The sequence below is a fragment of the Cariama cristata genome, unplaced genomic scaffold (assembly GCF_000690535.1).
Source record: "Cariama cristata isolate BGI_N322 unplaced genomic scaffold, ASM69053v1 scaffold28172, whole genome shotgun sequence".
Lineage (NCBI taxonomy): Eukaryota > Metazoa > Chordata > Aves > Cariamiformes > Cariamidae > Cariama > Cariama cristata.
In genome coordinates, this window is record NW_009603730.1 from 8,279 (window position 1) to 29,735 (window position 21,457).

General features: G+C 39.2%; 1 protein-coding gene across 2 annotated transcripts in view; it reads right to left on the reverse strand.

Moving 5' to 3' along the window:
* Positions 1–204: 204 nt before the first annotated feature.
* The window catches only part of TNRC6C (trinucleotide repeat containing 6C), a 41,207-nt gene continuing 19,954 nt past the window's right edge, over positions 205–21,457 (reverse strand). The window contains exons 8-20 of one of the 2 annotated variants that reach the window (XM_009695322.1): positions 20,337–20,486; positions 18,954–19,100; positions 18,358–18,480; positions 16,913–16,996; positions 16,358–16,589; positions 14,341–14,508; positions 12,748–12,939; positions 12,457–12,600; positions 9,485–9,601; positions 6,892–7,086; positions 5,447–5,517; positions 4,566–4,705; positions 205–951 (exon numbers count right to left, since the gene is read on the reverse strand). In XM_009695322.1, coding sequence (XP_009693624.1) covers positions 591–951; positions 4,566–4,705; positions 5,447–5,517; positions 6,892–7,086; positions 9,485–9,601; positions 12,457–12,600; positions 12,748–12,939; positions 14,341–14,508; positions 16,358–16,589; positions 16,913–16,996; positions 18,358–18,480; positions 18,954–19,100; positions 20,337–20,486 — 2,124 coding nt within the window. In that variant the 3' untranslated portion in view covers positions 205–590. The remainder of the gene's footprint in view (positions 952–4,565; positions 4,706–5,446; positions 5,518–6,891; positions 7,087–9,484; positions 9,602–12,456; positions 12,601–12,747; positions 12,940–14,340; positions 14,509–16,357; positions 16,590–16,912; positions 16,997–18,357; positions 18,481–18,953; positions 19,101–20,336; positions 20,487–21,457) is intronic. The other variant, XM_009695323.1, reaches the window with a different exon arrangement.

Genomic DNA, 21,457 nt, shown 5'->3' on the forward strand with positions numbered 1-21,457 from the left:
TGGACACAGAGATACCCCAACCCTGCCCTCCCTCCCCCCCGTCCAACCTGTACAGTCAAGAGTTACCATTCAGATTCATTACTTTTCTGTACCAATGGTAAATATCACACTTCACCCTTTCTGATTATTGGGTCCGCCTCTGGTAATGTGCATAATAGTCACAGGCTCATTTTAAATAGGCTTTCATTTCCCCCTTCCCCTCCCCCCCACCCAGTTGATAAAATAACCCTTTCCAGCCCAAATTCTGAAAAGTGCCCTTCATGATAGACCTATTCTAAGCAGCTTTTATACTTTGTTTTGAAAAATCACCATACAAACATAAAAAGACAACATAAAACAAAAAGCCATGAAAAAAATAAAACCTGTCATAGCACGTGACACTGACCAAAAGTAGCCCATACTGTTTCATGAACAGTTCACAAGGACTTCTGCAGTTTCATATTCGATATTGGACAGAGGTACTAAAAAGGGCTGCCAGTCTGATCTGTTAAAGCTGGATTCTTCATCAAGCCCGGGACTGGAAAGGGTTACAATTTTTATTTTTCCTTTAGTGCTGATGATTGTTATTTCCATTTTGTTTCTCTCGTTTCCTAGATGGACTCCCCACTGAGAAGATCACCCGGAAGAAGAGTATTCAAAGGTGTCGGGCTTCCGATAACTCTGCCGTCGTCGGTGCTGGGGGGTCCCCAAAGGCTGCTGGAGTACTGAGGCACCCCACCCCACAGCAGGTCGCTGCTCCCCTTGCCCCCCAGGCAGGGGGGGTTCCAGTGGCCGGCGTCGTTGCGCACCAAGCCGTGAGAGCTGCTCGAGGAGCCCAGGCGAGTCTGGTTGGTTCCAGTGTTGGACTGCCAGCTGGAGGTGGGCGGCAGTGGCTGGCCTTGTGCTAAGAAACGGTTGACTTCTTCCTCACCAGCAAACTCGGCCAGGATGGTAGTGTTTCCCAGGACACACCTGAGGATAAAACCAAAAGGTGCAGCGACGTGAAACAAGGGGTGCAAAAGGCACTTCTGGGAAGATCCGAGATGGATGCAAATCCATGTTCCCTCAAGTTCAATTGGAGGTGAAGAATTATGCCACAACTGCTCACTTTTAGCAATCCGACTCTTCAACAAAGACTTCTCTGTCCTATTTTCTATTTACCGTTCTAGATCCATAGGCAAACACACAAAGCCATATGTGTGGAGACTGCCCTGTTTAACTAACGTGCATCGCGGAAAGCTGTACTCTATTTAGGCATAAAGATACTGGCAATATCAGTAACAAACAATGCCAACAATGACAAAGTTGTTATAATACATTGTCAAAACTATTCTCTTCACATTAATTTGTCATCAAAGAATATACTCTAGTATTTAAATCTTGCAACAGATTTAATCATTTGCTGTGCATTTTAAAATCAACTAACCAGGAAAAGAAGTCAGTTTTTTTTTTTTTTTAAATCTGCCAGATATATGAGTGGTATAAAATTCAGACACCTCGCACCTCAGGGTGTCTACAGCCATCACACTCGATGGTAACTTTTTAGTTACAGCAAAGGCTGAAATACAGTTTCTAAGTCTGTGCTCAAGCGCCTGGTAACAGTGCCTCCTTTCCCCGCTTGTACTTTTGCTTAAATGTTGTAGCTTTTATTATTTCTGAGCACTGGGCAGTGGGACCTGTAGTAACGATGGCACTTTGCTTTACTAAAAAGGCAAGATACAAAATACAGGTCCAACAATGCATCATATAATGTAACAAAGCAAGCTCTGGCCCGTGAGGTATGTAATTCCTCCTCCTTTTTTAAATGCTCTCAGAAGACAGAGACTCAAAGATTAGAAAATCCTTCTTTTTTCACGTTACAAACAAGTATGCTTTCATACCTTTAAAGGTCTTATCACAATGGTTAACATTAACTCTTTGATGTGCAGTTCAACTCTTCTGTGTATAATGCTTATTCCTGCTTTTATTTGAAGATATACTTGAAATCCACTGGCTGTGCTGGGAACATATTTCCAATGTCTGTACTCTGACAATTGATTTGTACTTCAATGCAACTCACCACTTGCCCTGTAAAGTTGAAGGTTTTGTCTTCCCCCCCTGCCCCCCGTTTCCTGAAATCTCACTTTTCTTTAATACTAGGTTTATAATTAATTTCCTTTGTATATGTTTGACCAGAATAACTGCATGACTAAGGCAATGAATGTAGAATTCTTCCAAGAACCTAGCTTTTCTTTTCTTTGAGAATTTATTTTGCAGCCTAAGAGTTTTTAAAGAAGAACGGAAGATAAATCTACCTGGCACTGTCTGCCTAAACCTCCAGGTTCTCTGTATTAGTTCAGTCTCACCACTGCATGGCACGTAACTCTGAACATACACATTAACAACTACGCTTTCGTTGGAATACAAACCTGTTTGCAATGGCTATTGCCCCTCACACCCTGACCGCAGCCTCTGGTTTGGAAGCCATCAACTAGTTGAGTTTGTGCAAATGCGCCTTGCTGAAAATCACATCTTAAGAATTTCTACCTTTCCTAAATATGTAAGTGAAGAGATTCAAACGCAGTCTTTGAAAACTGTGCATTCTTCATAAAATTTTACGTTAATTTTCAAAACGTATTAATCACTGCTGTTCCTAATTTATACAGCACAAAACCCCCACACAACCAGAGACGGAGAGTGTGAGCAAGCTATTCTCTTATCAAATCACAGAATCATAGAATCATTTAGGTTGGGAAAGACCCTTAAGATCGAGCCCACCTGTAAACCTAGCACTGCCAAGCCCACCACTAAACCATGTCCCTAAGCACCACATCTACACGTCTTTGAAATACCTCCAGGGATGGGGACTCCACCACTTCCCTGGGCAGCCTGTTCCAATGCTTGACAACCCCTTTGGTGAAGAAATTCTTCCTAATATCCAATCTAAACCTCTCTGACACAACTTAAGGACATTTCCTCCTGTCCTATCACTTGTTACTTGGAAGAAGAGGCTGACCTCCACCTGGCTACAACCTCATTTCAGGCCGTTGTAGAGAGCAGAGCGATCAGGTCTCCCCTCAGCCTCCTTTTCTCCAGGCTAAACAACCCGAGCTCCCTCAGCCGCTCCCCATCAGACTTGTGCTCCACAGCCCTCACCACCTTCGCTGCCCTTCTCTGGACACGCTCCAGCACCTCAATGTCTTGTGGTGAGGGGCTCAAAACTGAACACGGGATTCGAGGTGCGGCCTCACCAGTGCCGAGTACAGGGGGACGACCACTGCCCTGGTCCTGCTGGCCACACTATTGCTGATACAAGATGGGATCTGAGACTGTTGGCTCTGCAATGCATTTTCCAGTGATCAACTCCATGTAAACATTTATCTGTGAAATAGATAGTGGCTGATATCTCTTGGAACTCTAATACTGTCCTGTTGGCTTCCACAAATCCCGTTGTATTTTACCATTGTCACCCTGCCAGCAAACCAAACACATATATAGCTCAACCCTTTTCATTCAGAAAGGTCTGTCCTGTCCTTGCCAGCAGTGTAACTATAGCTATGCTGCAACACATTAAAAAAATAATTTAAACAGAGGCCTTCCAGATCACTGATAATGTAAGGACATCGCCACGTATGTATTTAAAATAAGCACTTATCTTTAAACTAACATATTAATTTTGCCTTTGGCATTATTTCTTTTACCTGATGCTTACATCTAAACTGATGTAACTGAGATGGGTCAGTTTTTCAACTCCAATTATTCTGAATGCTGCTTCATAATATTTAATTAAGGAACGCTCAACAGTTAAAAAAGCAACATGGTCATTAATATAATTATTACTACTACCATTTCTGTTATCAGATTCATAATGGGAAAGTAGTTGCAACTTTATATATGGAGTAAACATTGCTCCTAAATTTCTAAGTATAGGGAAGATAATCAGGCCAGTAGTATAGCTAGTTCCAAACGACGTTTCCACTATGACCTGTATTTTTCATTATACTCATGCTGTTGATAAAGAAAATTGCTTTCCAACTCTAAGCACTTAAATATTCTTTTGAAACACCAGTCTATATTCTTAATCCTCCCTAACATCACTCATTTTATCACTCAAATTCTTCAGCTCTTGCATAGTATGCCAATTAGTCCCATGGATTTTAAAACACCTAAAAAGCACATTTTGTTGTCATAAATTTCTTTCATAACTCCTTTAAAAAAGGTGACCACCATAAACACATTCTTTCTTTATCACCGATTTTGTGCTTTCTGTTGCTCTCTAAAGCTAAAACCTTGTCTCATGCTCTCTCTGAGCTTCCTCTGGAATTCTCATCACATCTTACAAATTATTTGCAGCCTTATAGGTGACAAATCTTTACTGAGCACATTATTAACGGTGAATATCTATTATCAAGTTTTGTAATGATCTCTTATTCAGTAGTATGTGAGCACCTACCCCCCAATTATTTGATCTCTCTTATCAGGTAATTTTGAAAAATCAGATTAAACTAACTAGTGGTCAGTTCTGAATCCTAGCAAATAAATGCCTAAGAAAATAGCTTCTGAGATAAAACTGGCTTCATAACAAAGGAAAGAGAAGAGAAACGTACATATGCAGAGACTTTTGGGCCTTGGCTGCTTCTTCCTTGGAGCTGTATCGGACCACAGCATTCCCTTGCGTCAGGTTCAAGTGGAATGTTATTAGAGGGCCATGTTGCAAACACAGTGTCCGCAGTGTGGAACCATCAATCTGGCAAGAGGGAAGGGAGAAAAAGGTTATCTGTATTTTTGTGATTTTACTTTAAATGCTTGTTAACTAAACGAGTCTTAAAAGCCAAACAATATGTCCAGGTGAAAGAAAAAAAAATAATTTTCTTCCATAAGAGTAATTTAATTATAGACTTATCACAGTCTTCACTGAGACATCATGTCTTTTTAAGACTTCCCTACAGTCCAGTGCACAAAATTTCCCAATTTAGGTTATACAAATTATATTTATCATTAAAAATCTACAGAAGTCCAAAAATAAGTCAAAGGAAAAACACATTGTTCATAAATATAACTAAATTTTCCCCAAGATTAATTTGGGTGTCTACATTCAAGGCTTTCTAGTTTATGTTCTTCCTTGTGAATGACACTACGTAAAGGACTAGAGGATTTGACAGACTTCGGAGAAGAACCAGAAAAAAAAAATAATAGGAAGAGCAGACTTTTACATCCCTGCATCTGCTTTAAAACATCACTCACCTCCAAACTTACACATACATAAATGGTGCACACAATGACTAATTACCATCTTAAAAGTTCAGACTTGATTTGACAGCACTTTGAAAACTTAACAAATTCCCTGTAGAAGACAGACTCTTGTAATAATGCAGAATAATTATTTTCCCTTCAAATGAATGAAATAACCAAGGTTGATAAATGTTCTTACCATCTCTTAAATGCGACAAGTCTCTTTTCATAACTAGTTATGTACGATTCTATTTACCTGGGGTGTGAGGTTTCGAAGAACCAGCCAGCTGCTTGTTCTCCCTGAGCTGTCAGTACTCCATGCAGAACCTACAATACAAATTCCACAACAAAACATTTTATCGCGGTGTGGAGAGCACATTACAAGAAGAAAACTTATCTGGAATCACCACATACTAGCAAGTGTTACTGCTACAGAAAACAAATCCTACAGCAGTTTCCTCACATCTTGATTTATTGTCTTCTTTGGAATGAAATGTTGCTGAATGGAAACCTGCTTTTGTTACATTTAAAAGATCTGTGGCATTTTTCACATTCCCACAATAACTATTAGAAAACTAGCGGATGCAGGTATGACATTGCAACAAACTGTATCTTCAGGTTACATTAGAATTAATCTGGAAGACACATTTTAAAGGCAATTCAGATGTCCAAGCTCAGATTGCTGCTGGCTATTAAAAGATTTTTATAGCACTGCAGCATTCTGCTATCTTGCCAATGATAGATTAATGTGTATGACTTATTCAAAACAGATACTTCTGCACTGACAACGTTCTGATTAAAGATACAAGGACATAACCAACAAAATCTGCTTTTCCAACTTCTGCTTGGTATTTTACAATGAAAAGCTGTACAAGCTTGATATTTATGAGTAGCATTTGAGAAACCGCAGTACTTCTGTAGTCACACGCATGACCACACTCAGGCTCAAGAGAGAATCCTGGCATCAGCGGTATCTGCCCACCAGGTGGGGTTTTGGTGAAGAAAACAGATAAAAATAAATGGCAAGAAGAGCAAAGAACATTTAATTCCCAACTTAGTGAAGGCAGATTAATAAAATAGTCAGCATTATAAAATAGGTGTAATACTTACATTTCAAGCTGACAATACTTCACAAACAAACATGATATACATATTTATATAGCCAGATCCATGGTTTCTCGTATTTGTATTTAAGCAAAACAACGATGTCTAAAAAACCAAAGCCTGCATGAAGACACTCCCTGAGGGCCCTGCAATGCCATCACGTCCTAAATGCTTCACATCCATGCTCCAAAACTGTGTTCGATATTAAATTCCATGGGTTGATCTGCTCATCTTGAAGCCTCGTAGGCAGTCACAGATCATACCACAAAACCAGAAACATGTTTAAAAGGTATTTTTAGAAATTAAGGAAATGGAAAAAAAAAAATCCTAGTTGGAGTTAAGTAATTTGGCAACTCCTACGTAAAATTACTAATATGACCACCTGAAAGATGACAACTTCATTTACAACTTATCCTAACCAAAATAAACAGGCATGAGCTTCTTCCCCAAAACAGACACACTCTACTTGTATTAAACCTCAAGTTGCTGGGGCCTAATACACAGCTATGGGGTGCCTCACTATTGTAACACAGAGAAAAACAAACAATTATCAAAAGAAGGCACTGCGGTGTTATAAAACACAGAAGTCAAGAGTACCAGAGGAGTAAGAGCTGGTCCAGCCCAGGGGACTGGCACCCCACGTAGATGATGGCTTGGTGTTTGTTAAGCCTGGAGGTGGTCTCGTAGGAGCAGTAGTGTTTCTGGGTACCTTCCATAGTTCATGGGATAGAGAGGCTTGTGTGTGAGAGATTGGGCCAGAGGACCACGTAGACTTGATGTCTGACAATTTACCTGCAATAGAAAAGAATACAGGTGTGTATTTTTAGTTAGCAACAACTGTTAAACCAAGTAGGATGGGTAGGTAATCATCAAGCTTCTGCACTGACTATAGTCCTCCAGCTTTTCAGGAGAGAAAAGAATAGCATTCTGTACCATTCACTGATATAAAACCTGTATCCTTTGAACCTACTTACACTAGTACTTACATTTTCAAAGAATTTTGTATTTAATGAATCTCACAACACCTGCTACATATACAGTTCCCTTTTAAAAATCTCCTACTATTTTGCTTTCTCATAAAAGATGATACATGAAAAAGACCAGAAAACGCACTTAAGTATTTGAAATTTAATTTCATCAAAACTATAATGAAACACTTCAAGATGGGTCTCTCTCAAAGATTTAATAGAACTTAACCACTTTTTCTTACAAAACTAATTTTATCTAGTATAAAGTAACCAGTATATCCATATGTTCTTCTGATATATTAAAATTCCAAAGATCAAAGATCAACAAAAAATGTATTTCTGAATATTCAAAGTAACAGATACTTTTCTCCCAAGTGTCTTTGAGAAAAATGAAGTCTTCAGAAGATTAGACCACATCACAACCTGTCAGTCTTCTAACTTTTTACTGTTCAGTTTATTATTTCCCTAATCAGTTTTTAAACTATCTTACTCCTGTCCCTGCCAAATCAGAGTTTTTTAAAATAATACAAAACCCAAGAATAACAAATACAGTTTAGCATTCAGAGTGGCAGACAAAATTGGTTCAAATTACAGATACCAAAACAAAACCCTTTATTCACCTTCAGACTTACATCCCTGCCTTTCTTCCTTGTACCAACACATGTTGTGAAATGAGAGTCCAATTTCCTTGTCATAGCACGGTCCCACGGCTACGAACATTAGCAGCACGTGTTTGACTGGAATGGACTGAAATGGTCACATCACTGCATCTTCTGCCAGAGCAAACGATACTGCGATTATGCTGCCTTAACGCTTTAATGTTGATTGCAGACAGCAAGAAAATTCTTGGTCTGACAAAGTCCACGATGCAAAAATCTTGTGAATTTTTTTAAAACCGGATTGGAACCGGCAGATTAAGCTTATACTGAATCAGTGCTTTGCATCAAGCAGCCACTGAGGTTTTTTTATTAGTCCTGCAGCCAAATTCACCAGTCACCAAGTCACGGCCTCAGTTATAAACACACACTCCCCAAATTGCCTCTATTTATCTGTATCATTGAATTCAATGATTTTATACTGAATCATAACAATTTAAGCGAAAGGGTAACCACTCTCCCATCTTCTTGCAAACTGTAGCAACAAAAATAATTTGACAATGATGATGAAGACATCAACAAGGGCAAAACGGTGGGGAGAAAGGAAGAAAGCCTGAGTTTTAGAACTCAGAGCAGCTCAGCCTGCGATGTAGCACATGATACATGCACATTACCACCGATTAGGTGTTGCTATGTCACTACTTCTCATGGGGTTAACACAAAGATTAGATGACACTGCAAAAAAAATAAAAAGCAAATAAAGCAGAAATGCATGGCAGATAAAAGAAAAGCAAGCCATTCCTTTCTTTTCCTTTCATTGGAGTAAAACATTTCAAACAAACCCTTTTGGTTTTCTGTTCTGCAGTATGACCTGGAGGTTGAACCTTCCTTTGTTCAAAGTAGTGGAGGGTTTTCATTGATCAGGTATGAAAATATTAAGGCAATCCATACCATAGCCTGAACACATTTTTATAATGGGACAAACTGAATATTCAGGTAGCCAGTTCACAAGCAAACTTTCCATGGTTTGCAGAGAGATGGTCCAGAATCTATAGCTCATTAAAAAGAATGGGGTAATTATTTAGACCATCTACAAGCTCAACCATATAGGGGAGCATCAGGCTTTAGATTGACTATTAAAAGACATTTAGAAGCCCCAAATCCAACCTCTCCACAGCCATGCAGAGTACCTCCCTGAGGTACTACTAAACTTTTTCCTGAGCTGAAGATGGTTCACTTCTAACAGTGAGTTTATTAACAAAAATTTTGTATCAGCTCTTACTGGAAGGGTCTCATAGGGTCATAGGGGTGTTTCTACTGAGGTCCTAGACAATATTCCTTCTCAAAGTTGCACTGGAAATAGTCATTAAGAGATCTCGATGCCAATACAGAGGGATAGCACGTGGCACCAAGTGGAATGAATACATTTTTCCTTAGCACAATTCCAGGCATACGATCCAATGCACACCACTGGAAGAGCTGCCAGGATTGCTGCCTACCTAGCACAGTACTAAAAAAATATGCTTCTGTCTATAGTAGCACTACTGTAATAACTGGGAAAGCACTTTCTAGGGCCTTTTTTCAGAATGCAGAAGGATGCAAAAGTAGAAAGGCCATTTTTCGTACCTGCAATGCTAGGTGCGGATGCAATGCTGCTGAAAGAGCTACTGTAGCCGGAGGCACTAAGCGGCCAGGCACTCGATGAAGGCAGCGTGGCATTCTGAGATGATGTTGGGGATGACCCTGCAGAACCAGCAGAGAAGCAACTAAGAAAGATGGGCATAATGATGTTTGATGTGACATAAGCAAATCTCTTATGTGAAAATACAAACCATGCAAGGCACTTTCCTTAATCAGCCTGGTCTCTGAAGTCTAGGAATGAAATGTTATAGAAAGGGTGATAAAGTGAAGCAGAAGTCTTTAGTAGAAAAGAAAAGAAAAGAAAGCTGGCACAGTAGCAAATGTACTACTGCCTGTGCAGAAGATAAATTCTGCATTTCCTTTAAGATACATGACACTCTCAAAAAATCAGTATTAAAACTGTTTAGTCTCAAGGAACAGGCTTCATTTATAAAGGTGCTCTACTGGCTGACTTAAGCAATGGCAACTGTAGATGAGCATAAATGTATTATGATAAACTAACTCTTACCATGGGTGATTCGTCCTAAATTACTCAAGGTAAGCACTTCTCCTACACCCTAATGCCCACAAACATCTTTGGATTTTTGCAGACTTTCAGTAAAGCATGGATATATTTTAGCAATCTCTTCTCAAACTGATAACTGATATAAATGAAATAGCCTGAAACCATCTTGGTAAATCATTTACAATCTGAGGAGCTATAAAAGCATACATACAATTTCCTTACTGGCAGCAAATGAAAGAAACTGAACATAAAATAAAGTATCTTCATTATAAAGACCAGAAGAGCTGGAAGTATTCTCTCTAGCCACCAACAAAATTGTGTATCCTAGGTGACTTTCCATTCCTGACACACATAGTTAGACTGTGATACTGAAACATCTTTAACCGACTAATAAAAATAGGCGAGTTCTTTGGAAAAGAGCGCTGTACTGAGGTAGAAGGGAGGAAGTAAAAGGACAATCTCGTCCCTCACAGCTCAATAAAAACACAGGCTATATTTTCAACTGGAACAGCAACTAACCAAACTTTACCTTACCCAGATCCAGACTCACTGCGCTCCAAAGGACACCAATACAGATATTCTCAAGCAAAATAACTCTGTATCAAGGCTTTCTCTGGAAATAATCTATTCCCCAGGCAGCAGTGAGGGAATTACATCAGATGCAAAGGCCTATATGCCCACAGAGCTGAACCTGTTCCTGAATTCCATGTGGCTAAGACTTTCAGCTCATAGTAGCTGACCCTGCAAAGCTTCATTAGCAAACCAGGTAAACCAAAAATCAACCCAAAAGCCTAAGATTTGTCTCAGTGCACAGTGCAAGGACAGTATACACCAGCCTAGCCCTCCAAATGGAGATCAGCTCTGTGAATACAATCCATGTACTTCAAGCTGCAGTATTCAAAGACCATCTCCTCCTGGCAGCTTGTCATGAAAGACCCAATTTCATATGGAGGGGTACTGATAACAACAGATAATCTTACCTAGAGGCAAACACCTAGGTTATACAAGCATAAAGAAACAGATGCAGCAACTACATTTTTTAGTAAAACTATATTACTAACAAGTTAAAAAGCTAATGAGGAAAGGAAGCATACATGGACCCCAACAGTCACTGCTTTTCAGAAGGTTTTGGCTCTAGAGGGCCCGTTTACTTCTGCAAAGATCAGCTATACTGACCCCCTCTGAGTAATTATTTCTTCATTCCACAGACAGATCATACACCAACAGAGCTCACGTATACTCTCCCTATATAAAGAAGGAAGATCTGTAGTAGGCATCATCTAAGTTACAGGTATAGCTCTGTAGGGCTACGCTTTTGGCCTAAAGGGAGTATTTCTTGTGTACACTATATCTGAACTGTGACTGAATTATGTCTTTATATTTTTGTTTTTATAACTTCAAACCATCCAGGTTGCCTGCTCCTTGAAGTACATTTGGGTCATTACAAGTTAATTCAACATTACTCATGCACACAAATACTTCATGTTTCAGCTTAAATAAAGATTGCTTTCTGGTTAAGAGACAGCTAAAATCATTCAAGGCAATGAAAATCCCTGCCACCTTTCCCTCAGGTTTCACATCCCTTCGCCTGAGTTAACAAGCCCAGAGCTGGAAACCCGTTTCAAGGATAGTTCTGATTCATAATCTACGCAGGTATCACAGGTGTAACTACTAGAACAAAATCCACATTTTTAATCCTGACAGGTGCTTCTTGACAACCTGATTATACTATTCCTGTGCATATCAGCGTGCTCTAATACAGTGTACGTAACTTGCCTATTTCAGGACACTGATCACAATTAAACCAAGCCACCTTTCCCTTGATCCACTTTCAGTACCTCTAGGTAACAACTAGTAGAGTCCCAATAGTTTACTGTTTTAGAGAATACCTTTTTAATTCTGCAGTAAGCACTGCCAAGACAAAAGGAATGGAAATGGCACTGGGAAATACTAGTTTACTAGTAAATTCCCTATTTTTTCTTTTCTTTGATGGTTTTGGTGATAACACAGCTCTAACTTATTTTGCTGATTGATCTTCTAACAAAGATACAATTAATTAGTGTGACAGAAGCCTGCTGCCTCAGCAACAACTGTATCGTGTCTTCTCAGTATTTCACAAAGCGTATGTAAGAGGGTGGTGAATATGGAGAGCAAAATCTGGTTCAAAACAAAGTGTTACAGGTTACAAAAACTTCCAGTGACCACAGAATTTTATGTTACATCTCACAGCCTTTTCCAATATAAAAATATTCACATTCCCATGGAAATCCAGGAACTTCTTAGTCCCATATTTAAATCAAGTATTTCTGGATTTTTAGTGAAAGTTCAGAGCAGACACATTATTAGATTAGGATTACATGCAAAAATATACTACAACCTTAATATATGAAGTCAATTTTTTTGGAAAGAAAAAGAAAGTATACACAGATGTGAAAGTAATTTGTGTGTTTACCTCCACTCTTGAGAAGATAGCGATTAACATCCTGTATCGTGGTGTTTATGGTAGGCCCAGTTGGAACACTTCCAGGAGTTACATCGGGATCATTTTCAGGATCAATATTCTGCAGTCCTTTCCATGGCACTCCTGGATGAAACTCTGTTTCAAATATAACAAAAAGAAGAGTATATAAAGTCACAATTGTCCAACATTCCTTTGTATCAGAAGGCACAAGGATTCAATAAATAAAACCAACAATATGTTTTGAGGACATCAGTTTAAGACAAATGCTTTGTATTTTGTTACCTGGTGGCCAGTTTATGCTGGAGCCATTGGAAATTTTATCACTATCGGTTTTGGCACGTGACCAGCTGTGAGGAACAGCTACGGGTGGACTGGCGGGCGATTCACTGTTTTGAATCAGATCATACCGGCCGTAAGAGTCATCAATGGAGGACTTTCCCGGAGGACCAATACTTAAACCTCCAGGTATAGCACCTGTAATGAATGAAATAGAAAGGCTTTGTTTAGGACTGGGACTAATTTTGAGTATGGAATTTCATCAGTCCCTCTATTTTGTTATTATTGTCTTTTTTCCTTTCTGTATTACAAAGATAAAAAAGAAAAATAAAATATAAACACAGTAAGCAAGGCTTAACAGCCTCTGAAGCCTTACTAGGAATTACAGCTGAGACACACACCACTGGTACAATCTAGACACTCAAGTTGAAGAAATTCGCATTACACTACTGCCAAAAAGAGACTAAGTAATTCAAATCATTACAGTGATGGGAAGTAGGAATTTGCTGAGACAGCATACTAAGGAGCATCACTGTAGGCAAGCCCTCTTCTCATGCTTCTCTAGGTATTCATTGCTGACGGGATGGATGATTTGAAATGGCCATTCTCATGTTCCTACAAACTATCCTACAAACTTTAGGACAAGAGGAAACGGTCTCAAGTTGCGCCAGGGGAGGTTCAGGCTCAACATTAGAAAGAACTTCTTCACTGTTAGAGTTGTTAAGCATTGGAACGGGCTGCCCAGGGAGGTGGTGGAGTCACCATCCCTGGAGGTGTTCAAAAAAACGTTTAGATGTGGCGCTTCAAGACATGGTTTAGTGGGCATGGTGGCATCAGGTATACGGTTGGACTTGATCATCTTTGAGGTCTCTTCCAACCATAATGATTCTATGATTCTATCAAACAACAATTTGGCATAAGCAGTAGAGCTATTTGCAGAAAAAAAAGCTATTATAAAAGAAATAATTCTTGCTGGTCATAATAAAATCCAGGATACTATAAAGTTAACAGAGCACCATGTTCTAACAGAATAAACTTGGTACAGGAAATAAAGGAATAAACGACTCAGGATACTGGAGGCGTTAGGGATAAAGGTGTTCAAACAGATTAGCAATCACTTCTGGAAAAATATGAAGTTTGTGCTCTTAACTCCCAGGGTGGGTAATTATGTAATTCATCATGCCTGTGTACAGGACTGGCTGTGAAAGGTTGATGATATTGGAAAAACTGTGGGAGAAAGCCAATGTAAAGTTTTTTTGGATTGAAGGTATGCAGATCTGGAGTAAGGGGAAGCTTGTGGGGCTTGTTTTGCAACATTAATGGCTCATTTTACTTGAACGCCATGTTCTGAGCAACAAAATTCAGCAGAAAACCCCATTCCTACATTGCATGTAGGATGTGATAGCTGCAAGAACTTCAATGCATTGCTGAATACAACTGCAGAAGTCATCTTAAAAATATCACAGTCTCAAAGGGTGCTCTGTATCAACCATTTATGAGCACTTACCAAAAATAGTAACATGAGAAAAAAAATTACAATTGCAATATGACTCAAGTCTCAAAAAAGCCAGGCTGACACAGAGATTAAATGCGACATACCGTGCTTGCTGGAGTTCTGGTCAAGCGAAGAAGCAGCACTAGACAGATTATCCATTGAGTTGGGGTGTGTCCACTGAGGAAGGCGAGATTGGGACTGAGAAGTATCCTTCACTGACAAGCCACCAGTAATGTCCATGTTATTTACATTCATGTTCGGGTTCAGTCCAGCTAAGGGGAAACAGGTCATTAGGTATCCAAAACATACTGGAGGATTAAAAAACGTGTTTAAAAATCCAGCTAAGGAAATTATTAAACATGGATTTTCAGACATCTGTATGTATGTGTAGTAATTTACTATGCACATTTTCAACATGCTGTCAAGAACTTTTGCTTTTATGAGAATGCCCCTGTAACTCCCAAGAACTCACAAAATGTTAAAATTTTGCTAAAAGGAGGAGAAAAATCAAATAGACATAGGGATAATATTTTAAAGCTGTCAGTATTTCTACTTGCAGTCTCTTCACTTGCCTCAGAAAAGGTACTCTGGAAGAATGCACTGGAATGCCACATTTAAACCAGTGAAGAATTTGCAGCATTCCTTTGCTAAGCCAAAATATTCCTAATGTCTCACCAGCACACTCCCATGATGTCTGCCATTTTATTTTGCTAACAACATTTTAAAAATCCCAAACAAGGCAACTAATTAAAAGGTCATACAAACAGCTGCTATTCATCAGAGCAGGTATTATACTATTTGGGCATATATTCTGTATACACAAAACAAAATCCCTCAGGCAGTATTTAGGGAATAATTTTGACAGGCTTCTATGACACAAATCTGGGTCCTTTTTGATAGATAATCCTGAATGTTAGCAGACCACAGGAAGCCGAGATATGATAAGAACCTCTTAGACTTAGGTCTTTAATTCATAAATTCTTTTGCCTTCTGATGCTCCCTGCTATAACAGCTCACCACAGCAGTCAGAATTACCTTCTTAACTGCTGCATGGTAGATAAAGCTTGGCAATTCTATTGTACACAGCATAAAGAGAGTCACAAAGAGATTAAATTAATTCCTTTATGTCATAAATGAAGTCTGTAGCGTACATCAAACAATCACACAGAGAACAGGTCTGAAAGGTTGTTCTGTTCACTCTGTCTCAAGGCCAAATCGATTATTTTTACATCAGTCATATTTGACAGATCTATGTCTAACCTACCACAAAATGACTGGTGAAGGTGATTTCAGAAAGTTCCCAGATAATTTAGTCCAGTACTCTACTTTGCTTAAAGCAAATAAGTGATCCTTAATGTTTAACTAGATCTCATTTTATGCAACAAAAGTTTATTACCTCTTGCATTAGCCACATACAAGAAAACTTCTTCGTAGCCATCTTTCACATTTTTGAAGATTCCTGCATGTCTCTTAAGTCTCCTCTTCAGACTGAGGTGAGCAGAGGATTTCATTTTTTCCTTAGCAGTTGTGTTTTTGAAATGTCTAATCACCTGCACAACAAAAACACTCTTTCTGCATTCCTTCAAACTGATTCATATCTTTCTTGAAATACACTGACCAAAATTGATGCCTTACCAGTGCGGATTAGAGTGGAAAGATGATTTTGCAGGACTTCCAGATGATATTCCTGTTGAGCAACCTGGTCTACTGGAAGGTGATCCTGCCCATGGCAGGGGGGTTGGAACTACATGATCTTTAAGGTCCCTTCCAACCCAAACCATTCTATGATTACCGAGATGACATTTGTGTATTTTATAGATTAACAGCATCATGTTGTATTTAGTTCATAAATAGCAACATAGGTAGATAGTTAATTAAGCAAATCTTCTGTTCTGATATTTGTAGGCAGAGCACTGGTGAGCAAATACAGCCCACCTGAACAGCCACCAGATAGGCATGTAGTACCCTGATTTGGTTTTGGCATTTCAACATTATTTAATAAACATATATTTTCTATTTCTGTGTTTATTATACTGTGTCGCAAAATATTTAGATGCTGAATTAATGAAATATACTCCCTTGTCTTTTTCATATGGAACTGCTTTAATGAAGGACACTTACCAAGAGGGTAAGGAGCAAAGGTGTTCGGTGAAGACTGTTGCTCTTTGGTCTGCAGGTCAGGTAGGCCGGGAGCCTGGGGATGGGGTGAAAAGCTATCCATGGCTGATTTGCCTGCAGAGGGGTGCAAAGATAGATGTGGAGGGGGAGGCTGCTGCTTCATAAGCAGGGCCTGGGCCAGCTGGCGCTGGTGCTGCTGGATCTGCTGCTGCATGTTATTGATTGTACGTGCAACCTGGCAAGAAAAAGAATCAATAAACGCTCAGTTGAACAAAAAGACACTAGATTTCTTGTGCCTTTCTCTACAGTGAAATAGCACAATAGGTCTCTTTATAAATAAAAATTGACTGTATTAAGGGTTGAAGAGCTTTCCTCCAATAACTGAATGCTATGAAACAGCTTTATTAGTCTAGCACTCTTTTCTTTTCAATACTCAAGCCATGCACTATACTATTGTTTCTAAGGATACTTTAGTTGCTTTGGTATAATGTAGTACAATCTCTTTAAGCTATTGAAACCTAACTCTCATGGTGAGATTGAACTGGCAGGCAAACCTACTTGCTGCTCCTGCTGTCTCATGGGTCCGGAAACATTACGCTGAGCCTGTAACATCTGCTGCTGGATTTGTAAACGTTGGTACGCCTACAAGACAGAAATGAGAGGTCAGAGGTCCTAACATATACGATAAACCAAACAAGCTTGCTTGAACTGCTCTGGTACATTGTAAGATAGAAAAGACAGAAACATTGGAGTTTTCTGAAAACAGTCAATGAAGCAAAAGTAACAATCTTGTTACAAATGTATTTTATAATACATTTGTTTAAGTCCAGTGTTCATTGCTTTGGTTTTAAACCAAAGATGTCAATAAAAAAACCTGATGACTAAGTTTGTGAACAATAAGTGGTCATTTAAGATCGGAACCTATTATTTTTTGAAAAAATTGTAACAAAGCAAAAATCAAACCAGAAGTTTAAAATATTATACAAATAGGATATGTACCAATAGTTACTTTTGTTTTGGTCATTTTGAGTTCTGACAACACTTTGTATTTAATCATTTGTTCTGCTTTATTCCAGAAAAATTCCACAATTTTAATATGATTAACTGGGCAGTAAATTTTTTTTTTTCAAGGTGTTTCTCTGAAGCACATGAATTTAAAATCCAAAGGAGTTCTCTACAGATATTTTTCAAGCAGCTGGGTACTGTTCAGTTATTACTATGGCATGAGATAAATGCTGTGCTCCTCAAAATTAGGAAACATAACCATAAATGAGTAATAGTTTCAAACATTGTTACTAATAAAAGAGTCTGACTAGCACATTGAGATCAGCAACTAAGCTAGTTTGTCATCCACAATTTTATGTTTAACCCTAGCAAATACTGACTTTCTGTTAGCAGTATCTCTTTTTAAAATATTCTTAAAATCCAATTAAATATTTTCATACACACATATACATATGTAAAAACTGCAAATATAGCAAAAGTACACAACTTTTCAAAAACAAGTGATTCTTATCACATGATGTGTTCAACATATATTCCACTAATTACAGGAAATTCACCCTACACTTTATTCTTTAGTGAGGCCACTGAAGGAAGTTCTCCAGGTAACTCAGGTGACCAGCACTGCGGAGACTTCTCTCTTGTTATGTTGTGACACAAATCTCTCAGTTGGTCAAGTGGTTGCATATATTGGCATGTAATACACAGATTAGTGCTGTTTGAGAATGTACTATGTTACTCATACCGGTACAAAGACAACTGACTTTTTAGTTCCACTCATCAGCTGTAAAGGATAATTATTCCACAAATGACTATTTATAAAGCCTGAGGCAAAAACAACGATTTTGTTTCCTTAAAAAGAAACTCTATCAAAGAAATCAGCATCTGATTGCTTTAAAGATCCATCACATCCATTTAAAAATTTAGTTAGCCATTCTCTTATTTTATCTTCATGCTTTCAATTCTGATTTAGAGCTTATTTGCCATATCTTTTAACTTACCAGCTGCAGCTGATAGAGCTGGTTCAACATCGTCATATGCTGAGGATTATTAATTGGCGAGGTTAACTGTGCAGGGCTGAGACCAATGTTTTTTGCTGCAAACTGCAAAAGCTGTGCTTGAACCTAAAAAAAAGCAGTATATTAAACATCATACATTTACTTTTAACACTGGCAACTGTGTAAGCCATTAATAACAGTCACAAGACATCAGCTGGAAAAGATTACTATTACCAGAAGTAGTACCACAAACTACCAAAAAATTAACAAGAGGCTCTAATACAAATCTTAATGACCACACTCAAATATCCATTTATAGAAAAAGAGCTGAGAACAAACTCCTTAGCTCTCTAGAAACACTACTTTTTTGCAAAAAGGAACACGAGAATGTGCCCACACAGATAACATATGGAATATACACACAAGACCATATTACCTGTGTAACGTGCTTACTGGCTAACAAATAAATCAACACAGACACAGCCAGGCAACAGAAGCTGCAAAGCCTCAGGAGCATGACAGAATGCATATGGAGAGTAGAGTGCATATGGAAGAGCTCCAGAGAAAGGGAAAACTCATGAGTAGAAGTGTCATCTAACCTGAGGGGATAGAAACTGAGGCACTTGAGCACGAAGACTAGGCTGGGATGAATTAAGAGGTTGCACTGGCGGTTGCTGCGGCTGTTGCATGGTCCTGGCTTGTGCTGCTCCGCTATTGCCAAACATACCCAGATTGCCACTCGGTATCTACAGCAGGAAAAGACAGACACTGGCATTTAAAGACATCACTCAACAGATAACCTGGAAGTTACTTATCTGTGCAGTCTTCATCCTCAGTGATTATGACAGGCGCGGATAAATAAACCAGTTCATACAGACTGTATTGATAATCAGGTTTAGAATCAGGCATGGCAAAGATCGCCATGCATCCAACATCCCAAACCTCCAAAACTTTGTACAGATGCCTGAACAAAAGGTAGCTGAAGTTGAAGATTGCTTTTATAAGGATGTATAACCCTAGAGGGTCACAAGACAAACAATGAAAAGTTTGTATTTGTGTAGCAAGGGCCAGGAGAATGGAGTCATTAAACTCACAGCATCCCCACCCTTAAATTCGCTATGCAGTTTTTATACTTACGTCATTTTACAAAGCTACTGATAATGGACATGCTATTAGTGCAGTCTCCACTTTGGAAAGATATGCTTAATGGGCTGTAAGTGGCAGACAAGTATTGCTTTTAGAAAACTAACTTTAAAAGAGTATATGTAATAAAAGCCACCATAGAATGATATATACAGTTTTTCTGTGCTGTTATTTCTTATTTTGCTGCAACTTCCATTTATATGGCAAAACCAACATTTCACAATCAACAGTACTCTACGGGCTCTCTGTCTTGTGTTTATCAATCTTCCCCTCCATCTCCTTTCCTGTTCTTTCCCTTTCAGCATGGTCTACCCAGGGGCCAAAAAAATCCCTCTTGCCGCAATGCTCTATGTGACCCGAGGTGCTACAGCACAGCACAGTTTCTTTCTTAGCACCTGCCAAAGCTATGAGCTGTCTTGACACTTAGACCAGGAATAAAAAAGCCCCCATCACTGAATAATTATGCCAGCCAGGAAAGATGAATTAGAGCAATGTCTCTGCCTTAGAGTCTGTGACAATTAACAACGCCTCAAAAAAAGAAACCTCGCATCAATCAAGGCAGAGCTATGCCAGGGTTCAGTGGTATAAATCCGTAACACTACTGTCTTTTCTCAAAGGACACATGTAATTAGCAGGCTAATTACAACTAAACAGTTGTGTTATGTCCTATACATGAAACATTTACACAGCAGGTAGTTCCTCCACTGATACTTCATGTGAACAAAGATGTTGCCCACACTTTCAGTTTACACCACCGTTTGCCCCACGGAAATGATGGGCAGTAGCAGTAAGTCCAAGAGAGCTGAAATTCAACTTGGGATCTCCCCCAACAGCCTTACCTGTCTAGAAGAATTCAAGTTTTGCATGCCCAGCCCTGAGGCAATCCCGCCCAGGGTCTGATTAGGGAGTGCACTGTTTGAAAGGGGGAGCTTCAGGCTTGGTGAAGGCAAAAATGGTGAAGTAGTGGGCTCTTCCACTAGGCCGCCATCCTGATTGGAGAAAGAAAGGGTGAGCTGTGTGCGGTGCCCAGGAGAAGACAGCGCACAAAATAGTGTCCCATGGAAATATAAAAGGGCATGGATGAATAAAAATATTTAAAAAAAAAAAAAAAAAAAAAAAGAGTGATGAATAACAGGGAATGAAAAGTATGGAGTGAAGGGAGAAGAAAGAGAGAAATAGGATTAAGGTACTGCTTTGCTTTTCTTTGTTGCACTTAATCCACAAATGTACAATCAACCATCACCCCCCTCTCCAGAAGGAAAGGAGGGATTCTAGCAACTGATCGCAGAGCTATCATGCGGCCATTGCCTCCTCCCACCTTAGATTTTCTCCTCATTCTCCACCAGATTGAAAGGCGGAAAGGGAAGAGGCCCAGCACATTTCAGGGAAGTCTTCTGTTAGTTTGGTAAACTCTCAGCAGCAGAAGACAGACATTCGACATACTGCTTTCGCTAAAACCCAGAACTTAGGAAAGGCCGGATCAGCTTATTTGACATCAGTCTGTATCTGGTTCCACATCACAGCTCTGCTCTTAAAAAAGCATTTTTGCATTAATCCTCTTTCCTGAGACACACAAGCCTCTTTTAAGATTCACATAGCACTGAGTTATTATTATCTACTATGAAACATTACACTCCAATGCACCCAATGAACACAAAAATACTTAAACACAGTAACGCTAATGTTGTCTGCGCAGCCTTCCTAGGAAAGCGATGAAGACACTGCCTGAACATCCTCCAGGAGGAGGCAGATTTTAGCAAGACATAAGGAGCCCCCTCTGATAACCAGGCTGTAAGGAACCATGGTTGAACATGGATATGATGCACAGAAGGCAGCCCCCACGGGGGGCAAACAGCAAGTCAGAAAATAAAATAATCCCCAATCCAACAGGTAGATATCTAGCTAGTATTACAGTGGGGTACCGAGTTCTATCTCAAACTGTGCTTTGATGTCTGGGAAG